General features: G+C 30.6%; 2 protein-coding genes across 2 annotated transcripts in view; both read left to right on the forward strand.

Annotated features, from left to right (window-relative positions):
• The window catches only part of LOC134706707 (mucin-19-like), a 263,376-nt gene that overhangs the window by 35,496 nt on the left and 210,480 nt on the right, over nucleotides 1-17,400 (forward strand). The window contains exons 44-46 of the mRNA XM_063565889.1: nucleotides 102-218; nucleotides 745-948; nucleotides 2,280-2,345. Of these exons, the coding sequence (XP_063421959.1) occupies nucleotides 102-218; nucleotides 745-948; nucleotides 2,280-2,345 (387 nt within the window). The remainder of the gene's footprint in view (nucleotides 1-101; nucleotides 219-744; nucleotides 949-2,279; nucleotides 2,346-17,400) is intronic.
• The window catches only part of LOC134708595 (mucin-17-like), a 52,126-nt gene continuing 46,474 nt past the window's right edge, over nucleotides 11,749-17,400 (forward strand). The window contains exon 1 of the mRNA XM_063569244.1: nucleotides 11,749-11,988. Within this exon, the coding sequence (XP_063425314.1) occupies nucleotides 11,749-11,988 (240 nt within the window). The remainder of the gene's footprint in view (nucleotides 11,989-17,400) is intronic.

Consider the following 17,400-nt stretch of genomic DNA (forward strand, 5'->3'; position numbering starts at 1 on the left):
CAACTTTATTTAGAAAAATATCGAGGTGAATTTTTTTTTTACTCTAAGAACCACTGTGAGACGAAATTTGAAATGCTAAGCATGTAGAATTACAATTTCAGCTTCTACTCCAATTACTAGCACACCTGCTCCCTGTGACATAAAAGAGAATATTTGCAATGGAGTATGCGATTGTGAGGATGACTGCAGAGATGAAAAGGACTACGGTTGTCTTCCAGGTCCTTATATTAAATTCCTCTATCCTTTAAAACTTTCCTTAATATCATGCTATAAAAAAACACTTTTCAATATCTCAAATATTGCTGCAAAGTAAAATGTTGTTTAGAATAAGATATCAAAGATCATGAATTAAGTAATTATTTTATCAGTTCAAAAAATGCAATTGTCAATTGGCATTTTTATGAATATATTAATTTCACAATAATACTCCTAAACTTGTACAAAAGATATTTTAGTTACTAAGAACTCAAAAGAAATACGTTACTGGTTGACATTCGAAAAACATATACTCTTCATTTAAATTTTGCCTTATTTCACAAATTATATTAAATTTAATGAAATTAGTAGCTTTAATACACCATTGAGTAAGTTTTTTTTAAATCGTAGGATCACTGGTTGTATTGGCCGCTCAGTTTATAAAAATTAGAATTTAAATTTACCTTCCTTCTAATAACAATAACATTCTCTCTAGTGATAAGGTTTAATGAATAAATAATTTACAACGAAGGACCTATTTTCTTACAGTGACTACAACTCCTCCTATGTCTACAACTACTGGAACAACTACTTCACGACCACCTACTACTACGCCAGCAGTTGTAACAACACCTTCGCCTTGTGATACAACATCTCAATATACTTGTGAAAACGGTGAATGTATATTGGACAGTAAAAAATGTGATAAAGTATGTGATTGTGCTGACAGCTGTGATGACGAAAGCGATTGTGGTGTGTGTTTAAGCACTTATAATAATTACATTTTTATTTTTATCATTATCAACTTATAGTATTATATTAGTTGCAATTATATACCGTCATTTCCCAGACCACTTTAAATGGATAAGTTCGCATGCGAAATAATGCTGATAGTTTCATTTATCTGATGTCACACAAGAATAGTTGTTGTCAGGATAGTGTCGTTAAGTTGTTAAACACCAATTGTACAAACTTTGAAAAAAGATGTATGGTTTTTTTTTTCCATTTTCTACATAATTTCCATTAACATCTCATTAGTCAATGTAAAACAGAATCTCTAAATATCGGGAAATATTCGATTCATCACCGCACAAAAAAAATGTATTTCGAATTAATGTGTGGCTCGTTCATAAGTGTAGTATCTTTTTTTTATGTATGCATTCTTTGATATTTACTTCAATACATATCGCTAGGAACTTTTCAACAAAACATGTATTAAAAATATATATGTCAGTACATAAGGATCTAAGAAAAAAGGTCTTATGTATCTAATGTGAGAGTATTGTTAAATTATATTTTAATATTGTGTTTCAACTTCGTTAATTTGTGTAATTGCTGAATCATGTATATTGTACCTCAGTGTGAAATAAAAAACATATTGTTCTGCATCTGTTATCCATCATAATGATACAAAAAAAGGGATTGTTAAAAAATGATTTAAACATATATATAATTTTCATAATGAGAATTTATCATATACTATAGTATAATTTAAAAAAAAGACGGTGTCACTAGCCTCTTAACACAGATGTTGTGAGTTCGAATCTGGCACTTGACAGGTGTGTTCGACTTTAGTCCTAATTGCGTAGGGTTGTCAGTTATCACAATGAAGATCGGTGTTGCTCTCTGGCCACTCCGGCTTCGACTACTAATAAAAATTGACCCGCACGAAATAGAACAATAGTGCTGAAAGGTTTCAAAAATAACTATCAAGCAATCTATTTCATTTGTAGGATATATACTTCACAATTTAACAATGTTATTCAAAGTTCTTCGCAATTAACTTAATTGAAATATTGTTCCCCAAAATGGAATGAATACGGATATCAAATTATAGCATTATGAGTTGGATTTGTTAATCATGTTAAATTATAGCAAATAGAACTCCATGCCGATTGTATTCTTCAGATTTAATTACATTTATAAGTTTATGTCAGTCATACTATTCCCAAGTGGTTTGCATTCAGGTTAGATACATCTTGTCAGCAACCGCAACGAACGTACTAAAATAAAATCGATTTTTAAATTTTGATACAAACAAGCAAACAAGCAAACATATAAAGATATTGATATTTCTTTTACAGTGGAAGTTACTACGACCACACCCATTGCACCAACAACAGCAGTTACAACACCAGGAGTAACTACAGGTATGTTTTATATAATTATCACAACAATTAAAACTATCATATTATGTAAAAATTATATGTTCGTGTGATTATGTATTAGAAAAGTAATTCTGCTGCTTCTACAAATAGTGACAGAAAAATAACATTGCATATCAAATTTGACAATTTCAAAAACAAATCTTGTGAGGCTCTGGCAAACGAAATTCAATGTGATGTTATTTTTTTCTTACTATTATATCAATTATAGACAAGCATGCAGTTAATGATTTTTTTTTATCATCATCCATATAAATCTAAAAACAAAACACATTACCATTTGGTAAGGCTCTGGAAATGGTAATGTTTAAGTTTTGTTCTTGTATTTATCTGCTGTATTTGTGTTGTTTCATTTATTATATACATATAATTGTTAATGTATTGTTAATGTTTGCAGGAATTAAAATAAAAAAAATTGTGGAATATATAGCTAGATAGTAGTAGAGGGAAAATAAACCTTTGGTATTAAGCATTTGATCAGAAATATTTCAATTTGTATTGCATGTTAGAGTGTCATCATCAATTGTTTAATCCGTATTGTTTAGTCTGCAATTTAACGTAGATATCAAAGAGACAAAAAAGTAATTTATAACTATTGAATTGAAACATAATTGTTCATGTCCTTATGACAGAAATGTAGATTTCAGTTGGGAAAGGTTAATTTGATTGTTTTCTTTTGTCAAAGATAATGAAGAATAGTAGATAAACTAGATGTAGATTACTTGGGATATAGTAGTTGGTTGCTTAAACATTGAATTGTGGGAAGATGTATTAAAAATATTGATTTATTATATATTTTTGAAATAGAAATGTTAATGTGAATATAACGTCTACTAGTGTTTCTTTCATTACAAAAGCAATTGATAAATATTTAGAAAATACAGTTGTTAGTGTACATTTTTTTAAAACAATAAGCATCAAAAGAGTTAAGTATAAAGATAACAGTAAACGTTTTAGAAAATGAAGATCCACATATTTAAAGATGAATGCAAATTTAATATTAATAAGGGCATGAAAAAGGGAAATTGTACTGTTGAATTTAAATGCAAGCAATAACGGATATGATGACAATGCTATTATGGTAGGTAAATATAAATTTCACTGTATTTTGTTAGATTCAATTATTTCAAATATGTACTGTCTATTAACGACAAGAAATCTATCAATATCTTTATATTTGATAATTCCATCTCTTGAGTTTAAACAAAATGTGAAACAAAGTATTTATGAGAAAACATGTTAATTTCTACATAGTACATCTTGAAATTCTACCGTTAAGCAATTCTTGTCACGCCAGAAAAGAACAGACAACGTCCGTTTGGTAAAGCCCATGTTGTTCATTATTTATATTCTCATGACGTTAATAATTAACCATTACGCTTCCCTACTGAAGCTATATATTTGTTTATGTACATGTGTAATGGTATGATATTGTAGGAGAAAATGTATGTGAATATGAATGTAGTTCGACGTTAAAATGTATAGAACGTGAACAGCTATGTGATGGTAAAGATGACTGTGGCGATAACGAGGACGAGATGTTATGTTCGACATCCGCTTCAACAATATTAAGTACAAGTAAGAAGATAACTGGCTAATTATTACTACACTTTTCGAATAACCGAACTTCTGGTATGGTAATTCGTCATCTGACATGCTATGTACATATAATGCTTATTAAAAAAGCTCCAGGAAGTGCTGTTATGATACACATCTTTAAACAACCTTTCATCTGAAATAAGGTCAGAAAAGATACTTAAAATTTAACACCTTCACTTTACCCTTGAATACGAAAATATCACATTTTCAGTATCAACAATTTTGTTTTAAGTCGTCTTTATTTTGAGAGTAACATTATGATTAATAGTTTTTAATGTCAACAACATACACAATTTTAGATCGTTAATTAGAAAGCGCCTAAAAGAACAGTCTTGTACCAACTGTCTACAAATGAGGGTACATTCTAACATATCAAACTATTTATTCATATATATTATTTTATTCAACACAGGAAACTAGGGGGAAATTGTTATGAATATAAATGAAAATAAGAATTTTCGTTGTCGTTACTCTCACATTTTATTAAAAAAAAAAGGCAACTTATAAAATATTTTTGTTTGATAATAATTATTTGTAATTTGTTGGTGAAGTATACAGTAAAGTGATATGAATTCTTATGTAATTACATATATTAAAACGATCATTTCAGATTGCTAACTTTTAATAATTTGAAATTGGTGACGTTTTTTATCTCCATCTAAAATCTTGATTTTACAACGAGGCAACTAAGCCAACTTATTTCCTTTTGATTATATCCTTTGCTACCTTGAAATTTAATTTCCAAAGACTTCATTCACTATAGTATTAAATTCATGTTTAACTAAGAATAAGCATCGAAACGTATAATACCATCAGAATATACGTCTATTGGACGATATTTATTCTTTAAAAGAGACAAATGTCTATAGCAGATGTCAAGCCCTGAATAAATTAAGGTCAATATAATTTTTAAGACTGCAAATAGACCTACTTATTGGTTTATAATGTATTAAAAAAGCACTTAAAACAAAGACAGCCATTGAATATGTTCGCAACGCACTCAGGCTGGATTTGAATGTTGGTAAACCAGTGTTTTCTTTAAATTTATTGGACTGGTGCATTTACACGTGACATAGATTAAACAGATTTCATAGGACCCTGACATTTCTTCCATTATAATTATATCTCCATTTATATGATGGCACATTGTACATAGAAAATAGGAGAGTAAAGGTCATTTATAAAAACACTTAGCTCTAACGGTAAAGGTAAAACATACGACATAAAAACCATATTATAAGAACAATTAATAAAATGATAGATAAAATATGTATTAACAACTGCCAGTCAGAGAAATTTTGATAAATCACATGCTCTAATATTTGAAATAAATAAGCGTATGTATCTGTGAAGCTCGCTATATAGATATTTAAAAAATGTTAATCTTATTGATGAAAAAATTAGAAATCTTGAACATAATAAATATTTTGATATCATGATTTTCAGACTGTTCCTCAATTTCGTTAATGTAACTCAGGTTCTCGAAATGTTCTTATTTTCAACAATTAAGTTTTGGAGGACACTTTTTTGTTCATTGTCATCAGAACTTTTAATTTAGAAATATTGTATTGTGTGTAAATATAAAGATTTCAAAGTTGTGACTTGCAAGTTTAAACAATGCCAGCATTTTTTTTTATTATCGTATCATTTTTCTAAAGAATTTAGTATTTTACTTAACAATTTAAGAATGAGATGTCTAATTTATGTAGTGAAGTATGTAATTAGAAACAATCTGTTAAAGTCAAATAATGATAGTTATCATAGTAAATGGTAAAAATAAATGATTAAAATCTGATTAACATATATAATATTTTGATAGCTTCACCTGCTTCCACGCAAGAACAAACAACACGAGGTAAGTCTTTTTATTTAAGTGACAAATTTAACATCTTGACCACATATCACGCCTAAACTCACGTCCAGGAGAGACTAAGGTTTACAGCTTTAATCTTTTATTTGTTATGCAGAATTCATGAATATCACAACTATAAATTAGTATGGCGTTCATTATCACTGAACTAGTATATATTTGTTAAGGAGCCAGCTGAAGGACGCCTCCGGGTGCGGGAATTTCTTGATACATTGAAGACCTATTGGTGACATTCTGCTGTTGCTTTTTCTATGGACACATTCCCCATTTCCATTCTCAATTTTATTTTGTTTTAACTGAATAGATTGTCTGTTCCCGCAGAGCAGCCCGTTCGATAACAAACTCTGCTTGGTGTCCCAGAACTCCCTCGTGTTGGAATGGGGACTCTCACTCTAAATATTGTTGTAAATACGTCAGTGAAACCTCCCCATTAATCCCGATAGGAGTGTACACAGATTCAACTATACCATCGCGGCTCTCGATGGATGGTCCGTTAACGGAGGATGTTACATACATTCATACATACAAAAGATATTTAGATATTACTGATTCCCCTTGTTTTGGCATGTTAAGTATTTAAATTTGAGGATCCCTACCCTTTCTTTTTCTTTTAGACCATTCATTACACTACATGATGGTGAAATAAGCGTTAGAACTAATAGTTTGAATATATTTGCTTCTCGAATCAGTACTATGTTATAAAACTATTAAAAGGAAAAACGCCTTTAATACAAACATCAATCAAAACACAATGGTTGAAAGAAAAGAAAGGTGATGAAATAGAAGTAACAGTCCAATATTACATACTCGAGATTTATTATCAGCCGATGCCACCATTAGATGAAAAAAATATAATCAAATATATGTCGATCGTTCCTATTTGAATTATCCTTGGAGTTCTGTATTTTTGTTATTTTACATTTTACATTCTCTAGTTTCGCAAACTTATGCTTGTTTTATTATTTCAAATTAAAAGAAAAAATGTTACATACGGAATTAACTGACCCGTATTGTATGTAATGGCATCAGTCAGTTCTACCCGGAGAAAATACAACAAAGCACAAAAAAGGATACGCACTTATGCCAACTTTTACTATTCTTCGGCCATTTTAATCTAAATGGAAAATATTTTGAACACTTTAGTAACATAAATGTAAAACATATCCCTTAGTACAAGAAAGAGCTAGTTAAATAACCTCTGTTTACACAAATCTCTGCAAAACCAACAATCTCTACGATGTTTTATTTGCAAACCTAAATTACGTGTACTGCGGAGATGGTTATTCCCTTTCTTTTCCCAGCAGTAGAGGTATTTCTTCCAATGGCGAGCGTGAAATCAAGGAAATTATATGTGTAAGATGGTGACAGTTTAAGTCAATTTATTGTCTGACAGAACCGTACCCCCTTATATGCGATCAGTCCAAAAATAAAGCATTATGAATGATAAAGAGCTTACATGGTTTTTTTTTTAACCTTTTTGAATCAATAAACAATGTACATGAATTGTTTATACCTTGATTATATACCAAGTATGATATGTATACTTACATGTTTAGTTTTTCATTTAGAAAGGCATCAGTCATGTCCGAAGATATGGAAGAAAACATATTAAATATTTATATAAACTTATGATTGTTTAATTGAAAACTAATGATTTTATGTGTTCTGTACGAATAAAGAACTGTAGATAGCATTCAAATGGGTAGTTTAACTTTTTTGAAATCTTGTAAATCTGTGTTTGTTTTTATTTAGGCTTTCCTTAGCACAACAGTTCAGTGGGATTACTTTTTGTTTGGTTTACGATGCTGATGAAAATGGTATTTTTATGTACCTTCAAAATTTTTATCTGCATATTATTTTTTTCTTCATTGTTTGATATCTATTACATGTAGTTCGTAAAATAAATTGTTATTTATCTATGAATTATGTTATCTTCAGTTCTTTATGTTATGATGTGAGTTTGAATCTGAAAGTAAAATGACATTATTTTTTGAAAATTTCAGGTAAGGAAGCTTGTAAACCAAACAAATCCGTCTTACTGAATCGAGTGCTATGGAGTACGACAGCATTACTTTCTTTCAACTTCAGGTGAGAGCAGTTAGGGCCCGAATGGGCCTGAAATAGACTCTAATTCTTTTTTGGATGTGTATTCAGCAACTTAAAAACAATAATGATCAATTTAAACATTCAATTTTCTGTCAGTACAGGGCATTGTCATAATTCTACCAGCCAATATATGTTTTCAATTTCCAGCTTTCATAGTTTCTATAATTAAAAAATTCAGAGATCAACCAATGTCATTTGTGTTTGACATGGAACAAAAAATCAATATACAAAAGTTACATTAGCAGAAATAGCTAAGCGATGTTCATGTATTAAGTTGAATTAATTTGTTCTGGGTCCTTTTCTTTTTAGGTGTAACCCCCTTACTTACCACTGGCTTTAAAAGCCAAACAACTACTGAAACACCTGAAGTATCAAGTAAGACAAGTTGTACCTCCCTTTTTACATAATCCACTAACTCCTAATGTCAACCTTCCCTATAAAATATAAATCCTAGCATGTTTGTTACCGAAACAAACTATACATTTGTATAATCATATTTACCCTTCTTCCCAACAAATTATATCTATTCCTCATATATTTATGAAATATTCCTCGATATATGGACAACCTTGTTAGTCTCCTGATACAATTACCTTTTTATTAGCTTTATTAATCAAAGAAGCCGCTACCTGTATTAGCTTTTTCAATGTGTATGCGGTTTAACCTGTTTTGTAACCTTTATTTGTTTCAGCGGTATTTCATCTTTTGAAAACATCATACATGAAAAACTATAATGCTTTTGGTAACATGTGTCCCCCTTATCGTGCATTTTACTGTTAAAAGAGTAACATGCATGGTAGTGTTTAATATATTCCGTGACCAGTTTTTGATATATCAAATAATTTCACCTTTTGAAAACCGTCACATGATCTAACTGTTGTCCGTTATCAGTAATTGCTTAAGATTTATTTTGCTCTAAACAAATTTAAGAAGAATGTAAGATTATAGTGCGTGTATTTCGTTATCTGTTTTTACCTTTAGTTTTTACCTTTTTATACATATTTTTAATATATATATTTGGATAAAATGAGATACCTGTAAGGTTGGATAATTCATTCCGTTTTCTATGTTTGAAATTGGTTAATTTGATATTGTGTTATTAGACTTCTGACTTATCAAGTATTCCTGCCAAAGGTATATTGTTTCCCATTTATATCAAATAAAATGTTTCTAGGTAAATAAATGAGGCTTTTAATATTCAACTTATAGACAAGTAATATGTTTTCATTTCGCCTATTGTCCATTCATTATTAAATAAATGTATTAAAATGTATAATGTGTTTCGATACAAGGAAAACACATTTGTTTGAAACAGGAAACAGGCTCAATAAATAAGAACAAAAACACTCTCTAGAAAGTTTTCAGCGCCTATAAAAATTATTTTGGGATTTCGAGAATTAGTCTAATACATTATGAACATATCGGAATTTTTAGATAGTTAATTTCAAAAACAGCCATACTTAATACACCTAGTCTGTAGACAATAAAAAATACAGTTTACTGTGATGTTTTTCCATCTCGTTAAGAGGTAGTGAAGTAAATGTGTTATTTGTTATGAATTGTTTGTTTTATTGTTTCTGTGTAAGTCTATTAACCAGAGAACTGCGTATCAAATATAAATTTTCATATATGCAGCAATAATTTTAATGGTTATATCATCTCTAACCAACATCCCATCTAACTATCTTGGAATAGGGCATTACGTTGATTACGTATCAACCTTATTGTATGAAAGATAAGATTAAAATTCATGATCTTTTTTCATAACCAAGTATAACAGTAAGATCCCTACTTTTCATGTCCAAATTGTCTGAGTTTTTATTTGAAACGTCAATTAACAATGATGTTAATCAAACACGAGCCGGTTCAGAATTTTAATACATATACATTTAGCTAAGGTTAATAACATTCTGATAGACCAGATAGTCGGATAAAGTTTCGCATTTAATACAGCTTTAACATGTTAAGTGTGTCCCGAACAAAATAACATTAAGGTTACACGGAAGGCCTTGATGGAGATTTATAAGCTATTTTCTTGAAGCTAATTTACCTGTTTTGGTAACTAAATATGTTAAGATGTTCGATTTCGATTACATTAATTCCCTATTTTTCTTGCTAATTTTTTTTAAGGTTTCAGTTTTGAATCAATTTTTTTTTGTTATGAATAACTTATCTCCTGCTTAAATGAAATACATGTTGAAGCAAGTTTAATAAAAAAGCAAACTTCGTCCTACAGTATTGTAACATTAACTTATTAAAACAGAAAAAAATATTGTGCTAGAAGGAGATTTGATTTGGTAATTTACAGTTTAATTTTATTTAACAGACCATCTAATGCCGACTTTCACGGAATCCTTACAGATTTAACCGGTTTTGATTAGTCGTTTAATTTTATTTTTTTGTTACTCGTTATAGGGAAAACGGTAGTATTTATTCTGCCATAGGCGACAATACTAACATTTTCTAAATTTACCAGTTTTTATAATAAAAACCTGGATAAAACAGTTATGTGTGGTGTTATAACTTTATTACTGTATTCTAAAAATTTAAGCCAAATAGTATCATGACCAATTTCCAACGGAGCTGGTTTATGTTATCCATGCCCACCGTCATTTTGCACCAAATTTATGAAATTTTGGAATCCTTTTCGAATAATTCTCTAGAAAATATTTCAATAGGTTTTAAAATTTACATTATAAATTTACACACTGCAGTTATTCATAGATAAACAAAAAAATATATTGTACCCTTACATCCAATCACAGCGCTCCTAATTTGACTTCCTTCACCTGTCTTGGGTACACAAAAGGCCAACCTAATGCTGGGAAAATTAAATACTACCGTTTTCCCTATAAGGGGTTTGTACGGTTTGCTACCGTAACAATCGTATATAGAACGTGGAGCCGTCACAGTCAAACCAAATAATACTTATGTTTTGGTAATTTCTGCCAAAAAAGATTTTTTTTAATGTTTATTAGTATACAAGTATGCAAATAAATAAAATCTGATTTTGATAAGTTTCGTTCTCAATGGAATTTATTACGACTATTAAGATACGTATGCCTTATAAGTGACTATTTTATGATCGAATATAATGAGAGAGAATCGTATTCAAATGAGTATCAAAGAGGCGTAGAGGGATAGGCTGCAGATCAATCGAATTTTGTTTCGGTGCATGTGTTAAAACAGTTATTGGCCAATAAAATCTGTCTATAGCATTTTATCTGCACAGCTCGAGATAACCCTTTATCCCGAACCCCTACGTCGTTAGATTAATACGGGTCGCTCCAACTGTGCAGATTAAATGCTATATACCGCAACGTATCTTTCACATGTATTAGAAATGTTATCAATAAGAAAGAATACTGAAGACGTACAGTTGAGATTCTCAAATACACAAATAACTTAAGAAAATAAACGAAAAATCAGAAATGCAAATCAAAATATAAAATATAAATGGGTAGCCTTTTCTCGTACACGGTCTGATTAATTCATGCGCGTGCTCAATATCTAAATAATCTCACAAAGAATTTTAGTAGTTTTATTCATTAGGCACTTTGAGTTTCAAATTTTATCATGATGAATAAAATAATGCATTGCATTAAGTAATACCTCCAAAACAGTACTTAAGCTTGAGTTACATACCAAAACGTAAATGAAACGTAGCGAATCAGGAAACCTCTTATCTGAACTGTTGTTTTTCTTTATGCTACATTGATAATAATTTTAAAATAAGCAACATGCAATACTGTTTTTCTTGAAATTTAAACAGCTGAGTTGACAACGACACCAATTTGCACGAAAACTGAAGGAATGACATCATCAGAGATAATACCATCAAGGGAAATTAAAGTGAACAATCAGTCTATGAATATAGAAAATCTGCGACCAAATGCTATCATACCTTTCACAAGTTATGAATCATCAGTGATCATTGAATATACACCGCAAGGGGCAAAACCAGTGAATGAGGTTAAACTGAAGAGTACTGATAACATAAAGACATTCAACGTTAAATTTTATAATGCTGATGGATCAGTGGTATCAAAAACGGTGAGTTTTACTGTATGAAACAACATATCTGTTCGATCAAATTCAGGTCTGGTAGGTACAATAATGCATATAGTTTTGTTTTGAATCTTTGCGAATATAATATTTTATTAAAACTATACTAATTGGCACACATATGAGCTAACATGAAGCTTTATGTATTTGTGTCATGAATTGTATTCCTGATATCACATATTAACATTTAAAACCATTGAAACGTTTGATTTTTTTCAAATACGATAATTATCTATATAATTTCGACCTAAACGACTCACAAAGTTCGAGTCTAAGTTGTTATTTGTAAAATATCTTTTCAGAAATACAACGGCAATATTATGTTCACTTAATTGATGACATCTATTTCCCAACTGTTTTTGGTTTGTTTATCACTACCTCGCTTCGCAAGAATTCGACGCGAAATTATATGCAATTCTGCTCTTGCACTGTGTTGATGGTATGGTATTGTCAACTTGTGCATGACATTCCACACTAAAAATGGTTTGTATTTGAGAAATGTTTAATCTAATTAAGCGAACCACTTCAACTTCCACTTCCTAATCCACTTGAATGTCCTTCTGGTATATTTTACCCCTTAATCTTTGCTTGCAGTAGCTAATTGTTTTTGTTATTGTTGATCTGTTGACTTCCCTTAGTTTTAAACACACCACTGGTATCAATTATGTTTTCGATGCTAGTATTCACAGTCAAACATCTTCTGAGTACTATATTTATACATATTTATTAATCATATAAATAAAGTCAACAGTAGTATACCGCTGTTCACAACTCATAAATCCATGGACAAAAAACAAAATCGGGGTTACAAACTAAAACTGAGTCTTCCATAAAATTTTATACAATGTTCGTAAAGTTAGGTGCTGCTTGTTAATAGACTATTCTCAGTAACATAACTAAAAATAATAGTTTAGTCGTTTCCTCAATCGTAATGTGAAAACGATCAAAGGAAGGTAGTGCAGTTGTTAAATTTTTACTCTCAAAGATAAATTTTAAGATGAGTTATTTAATACTTTTTTTGTGATTTGTGAGTTTGAATTTCGCTTTGGTATTTGTCACCTCTCTTTGTTCATCAAATAACATAGAAAAAGCCTCTTAGGAAACAACAACAGAAATTTCTACGAAAAGAAACTAATACCTGAATAGTCTTTAATTAAAGCTCTTTTCTATATTAACCTTCATCAGAAATGTTTTAATATAAACATTTGAAAGCCATGAATGTACAAATACGCATGGTTTATATGACCAAAAGGGACGAAAACAAGAATAGTCAAATTCAACATCGTTTGATATGTTTGACCTTTTGATTTAGCCATTTGTTGAAGGACTTCCCATTTTAAAGGAGTAGGTCCAGTAAGAGCCCTTTTTGGCCTCAAAATATAGCAGTTTTACAAAATTGATAAAATGTAAACTTTTAGTTATTTATTGAACAGTAGAGTGCTTCTGTATATAAATATGGGCTATTTTTGACTATAGAGTGAACATATATCGGGTACTGGCACCTTAAAGTCATGCTAAATTACTGAATTCTTCAAAATTGTAGCATTTTAGTTAAATTTTAGACGGTTTTCGTGTAAAACGAAAGTTGCCGCATTCGTGTTCATCCTTAATATTGAAATGGAAGTTTTATTTGATGATAATTCATAACATATATAAAGGTTAAGGATGAACACGGATGCGGCCACTTTCATTTTTGACAAAAACCGTCCGAAAAGTTACATTTTTCGGCATATTTTGTTGATTTTTCATATAAGAGCTTGAATCGGATCGTTTTTAATTGCTAAACCAGTTCAAATCTTTCACATAAACTAATTGATTCAAATGAAATAGACAATTAAGTGTTTAAAAAGTGGTCAAAATCTTTTGTCAGATGAACCTGAAAGGACAAGGTATGATAAGAGGCGTTTTTGGCCCCCTTCCCAAATAAGTTTATATATATATCATTGATAGTCTTAGGATAAAAACTCTTAAAAACTGTGGTTTTTTTTATGTTCCGGTGAAAGAAAGGTTGCCTAGCAACGGTTTTAATAAATAGCCAAATTATCACATATGCATTGCTTTCTTATTACAAATAAGCATAATTCAAAATAGTATTGTTTGTTTAACAATAACTTGAGTTTGCAAAGGAAAAGTCACTTCAATTTCAGTTTAAAAAAATGCTTAGCAACAACCTAGCAACAAAAATTTTGCCTAGCAACGGTTCAAAAATTTGTAATTTCGGCCATATGAGGTATAGATATAGCAATATTTAAAGATTTAGCTACCGTAAATGATTTTTCTTTCGTATATATGATGTCTTGGTCATCATTTTTTTTCTCAAGAAAATGAAATTGACCATAGCAACCTAAAAGTTGCTTAGCAACAGTCGAAAAAGATAGAAATCAAATTGAACTACAGAAAAACAGTTTTGATTTTTAATTGTACAAATTAGAGTACAACCAGGTTTATAGAAATGTTAAACATGAAAGAATAACTAGAAGTAAGAAATGAAAGTAAGTCAATTGTATAGCATGCTGATAAAAAGATTAGCAACCAAAACAGTGCTTAGCAACGATTAAATAATGGTGTATTTTTTTTTTGTATACCGAAGTAGGTTTTTTGGTATCATATTTATATCTTGATGAAGTAAATATTAAATCATATGCTGTTACAAAAAACAGGGTTGAGATCTCAAAAAATATTGTTTAACCCCGCAGCATTTAAGTCAGGAGCCTCTGACCTTTGTTAGTGTTTTACGATTTTTCATTTTAGTTTCTTGTGTATAAATCGGAGTTTAGTATGACGCCAAATATTACTGAACTAGCATACATATTTGATTAGGGACCAGCTGAAAGATGCTTCAGGGTGTTGAAGTTTCTCGCGGCATTGAAGACCCATTGGTGGCCTTCAGTTGTTGTTTGCTCTTTAGTCGGGTTGTTGTCTCTTTCCCCATTTTATTCTCAATTTTAGTATTAGATAAAAGATAGCTATCAAGGAATTGGTCTGTTTATTAAAAAAAAAAAAGCATAAATAGAAATTATATAAGAATGTGTCCCCAGTATAGTATACCATGAAAATGGGGCAGCATCTTTAATTTGGCATTAAAATTAGAAATATCATATCACACGGAACATGTGAAGTAAGTTTTAAGTTGATTGGACTTCAACTTCATCAAAAAATTACCTCGACCAAAAACTTTAACATGAAGCGCGACAGATGGACGAACGGACGGACAGGCGGACGGCGGACGAACGAACATACGGACGCACAGACCGGAAAACATAATGTCTATAAATGGGCCATAAAAACTGCAAGTTATACAAGAAGTGACAATTATTATTCATAAATAATTGTGAAAGTTATGAATATAGCATTTCACATTTACATGATGATTACCGGTACATTGAAAAACTGGATTTCTATTGAAGATTCAGTATCAGATTTATACAGTATGTAGAGCAAATATGCATAGCCTATACAATGCCATTGTTTGTCACTTCAATAATCGTACACTGTGAACTTTTTAACACTTAGCACAATATTTTAAAGAAGGAAATGCTTAAAAAACAAAGTTCAAAATGTTCGATGAGGTCAGGCTTCAAGACGATAAAAACTCATGAAGATATGTAGACGAAAGAGGCATGAACATCTTCAAGCTTCTCTACAAATATATTATTTCTACGATATATATCCTGAAATTATCATGTGCAATCATACCACATCTCCTTATCTTATCCAAAATGTTTTGGTTTTTTTAATGAAACAGTTATTGGTAAGTAGTATTTTATACCTAAAAACATTTGAATTTGATAAGAAACGTAGACACACTTCATTAAAGACCATTAAAGGGTCTTGGTGGCCGAGTGGTCTAAGAAGTTACTTCTGTAATCGCTAGCTAGTCAACACTGAAGTTGTGAGTTCGACCCCTGATGGTGCGGGTGCACTCGTTTTCAACCTGAATTTATCCTTTTTAAGTTGATCTATTTATTATTTTTATTCTGAATGTCTGAATGTCTAACCAAAAGGTTTCAATTTTCAAGATTTTGCAGCCGATTTCATTGAGTGTGTAGCCAAAGGTATAGTCTTTGGTAAGCTTGCTTGTTAGCTGAACCGTTAAGTCATTATTTTGTCAGGTTTACTACCCTCTTTTCGAAGTAGCATAGTCCATCAGCAAACAAACTAAAGATATTACCTTTGACTTCACACTCAATGATGTCGGCTGTAGAAGTCACCAAGTTCAACCTTTCCGGTATTGAATAAATATTTAAAATTACTAAAAAAATCTTATTTATTGCATTAGGGACATTTAACTGTAGTACTAGTAGTGCAATTTGTGTCTTCAGTAATATATATATATAGCATGTGAGAGGGAAAACAAGTTCAACTACCGTTTTTTGTGAATATTCAACAACTACCCTAATTGGTTTTTTTAAGTACCAAGAAATATTGACTAAGTCCAAAAGCCTGACATTTTTAGAATATTTGAAGAATAACAAAAATCCGGTGGCAATGCATTCTTCAATTAGGTGTACAATAAAGGTATTAAAGCTGTATCTCTAAAACTGTAGGATAACCAAGTGGTGGATCCAGAAATGTTCATAAGTGAAGGCCCACTGGCTGCCTAAGAGAGGGCAAGATTTTGTCAAGCTTCAGTGATTCCCTATATATAAGCAACCATTTTATTTCTCAAAAGGGGAGCCGGTCCCCCTCCCCTCCCCCTAAATCCGTCTCTGTAACCGACTCTTCATATATATAGCTTGTACCAAAAAGTTAATGTGTCAATATACCGGACATTTAAAGAAAATTTTATAAAAAAAAAATCAAAACCCTGTAGACATATACATCTCTATTATAAATAAGAAGCTTTTTAGGTCAAAATCTGAAGGCGATAAATAGACGTATATGTCCGGACAGAAACAAACGGACGGATGGATGGATGGACGTACGGACAAATCTAAATTAACGAACGTGCTCGACATTAAAAAGTAAAATATGTTAAAAGTAATTTCGCTATAGCATGTTTTATTTGAAAATCCAAATTGGATCTGAGTCAATTGAATGCTACATGTGTACTTTTTTTTTATGGTTACAGCTTGTCAAAAGAGTGCTCTGACACATGTATAAGAAAAATCATTAGTGTACCGATATATGAAAAGGCTGGAACACATAATTTACAGTATTGTATAAGTGTAGTTAACTTATTTTCAGTATCAACTGCTCTTAAATTTACATGGAATTATGTTTATAATTACATTTCATACTTTAGATTCAGCATTAATACTGTTTGCACTGATGCTTAACGTTTTAGTTTAGTACTGTATTTAGATATTTTTCTATTAACAAGTCAAAGTATCTATAGCATGAACGAAATTATGGACAATTCACAACAACAAATGGAAGTTTTTAACGACATTGACTAGC

Source organism: Mytilus trossulus, chromosome 2, assembly GCF_036588685.1.
Source record: "Mytilus trossulus isolate FHL-02 chromosome 2, PNRI_Mtr1.1.1.hap1, whole genome shotgun sequence".
Taxonomy (NCBI): domain Eukaryota; kingdom Metazoa; phylum Mollusca; class Bivalvia; order Mytilida; family Mytilidae; genus Mytilus; species Mytilus trossulus.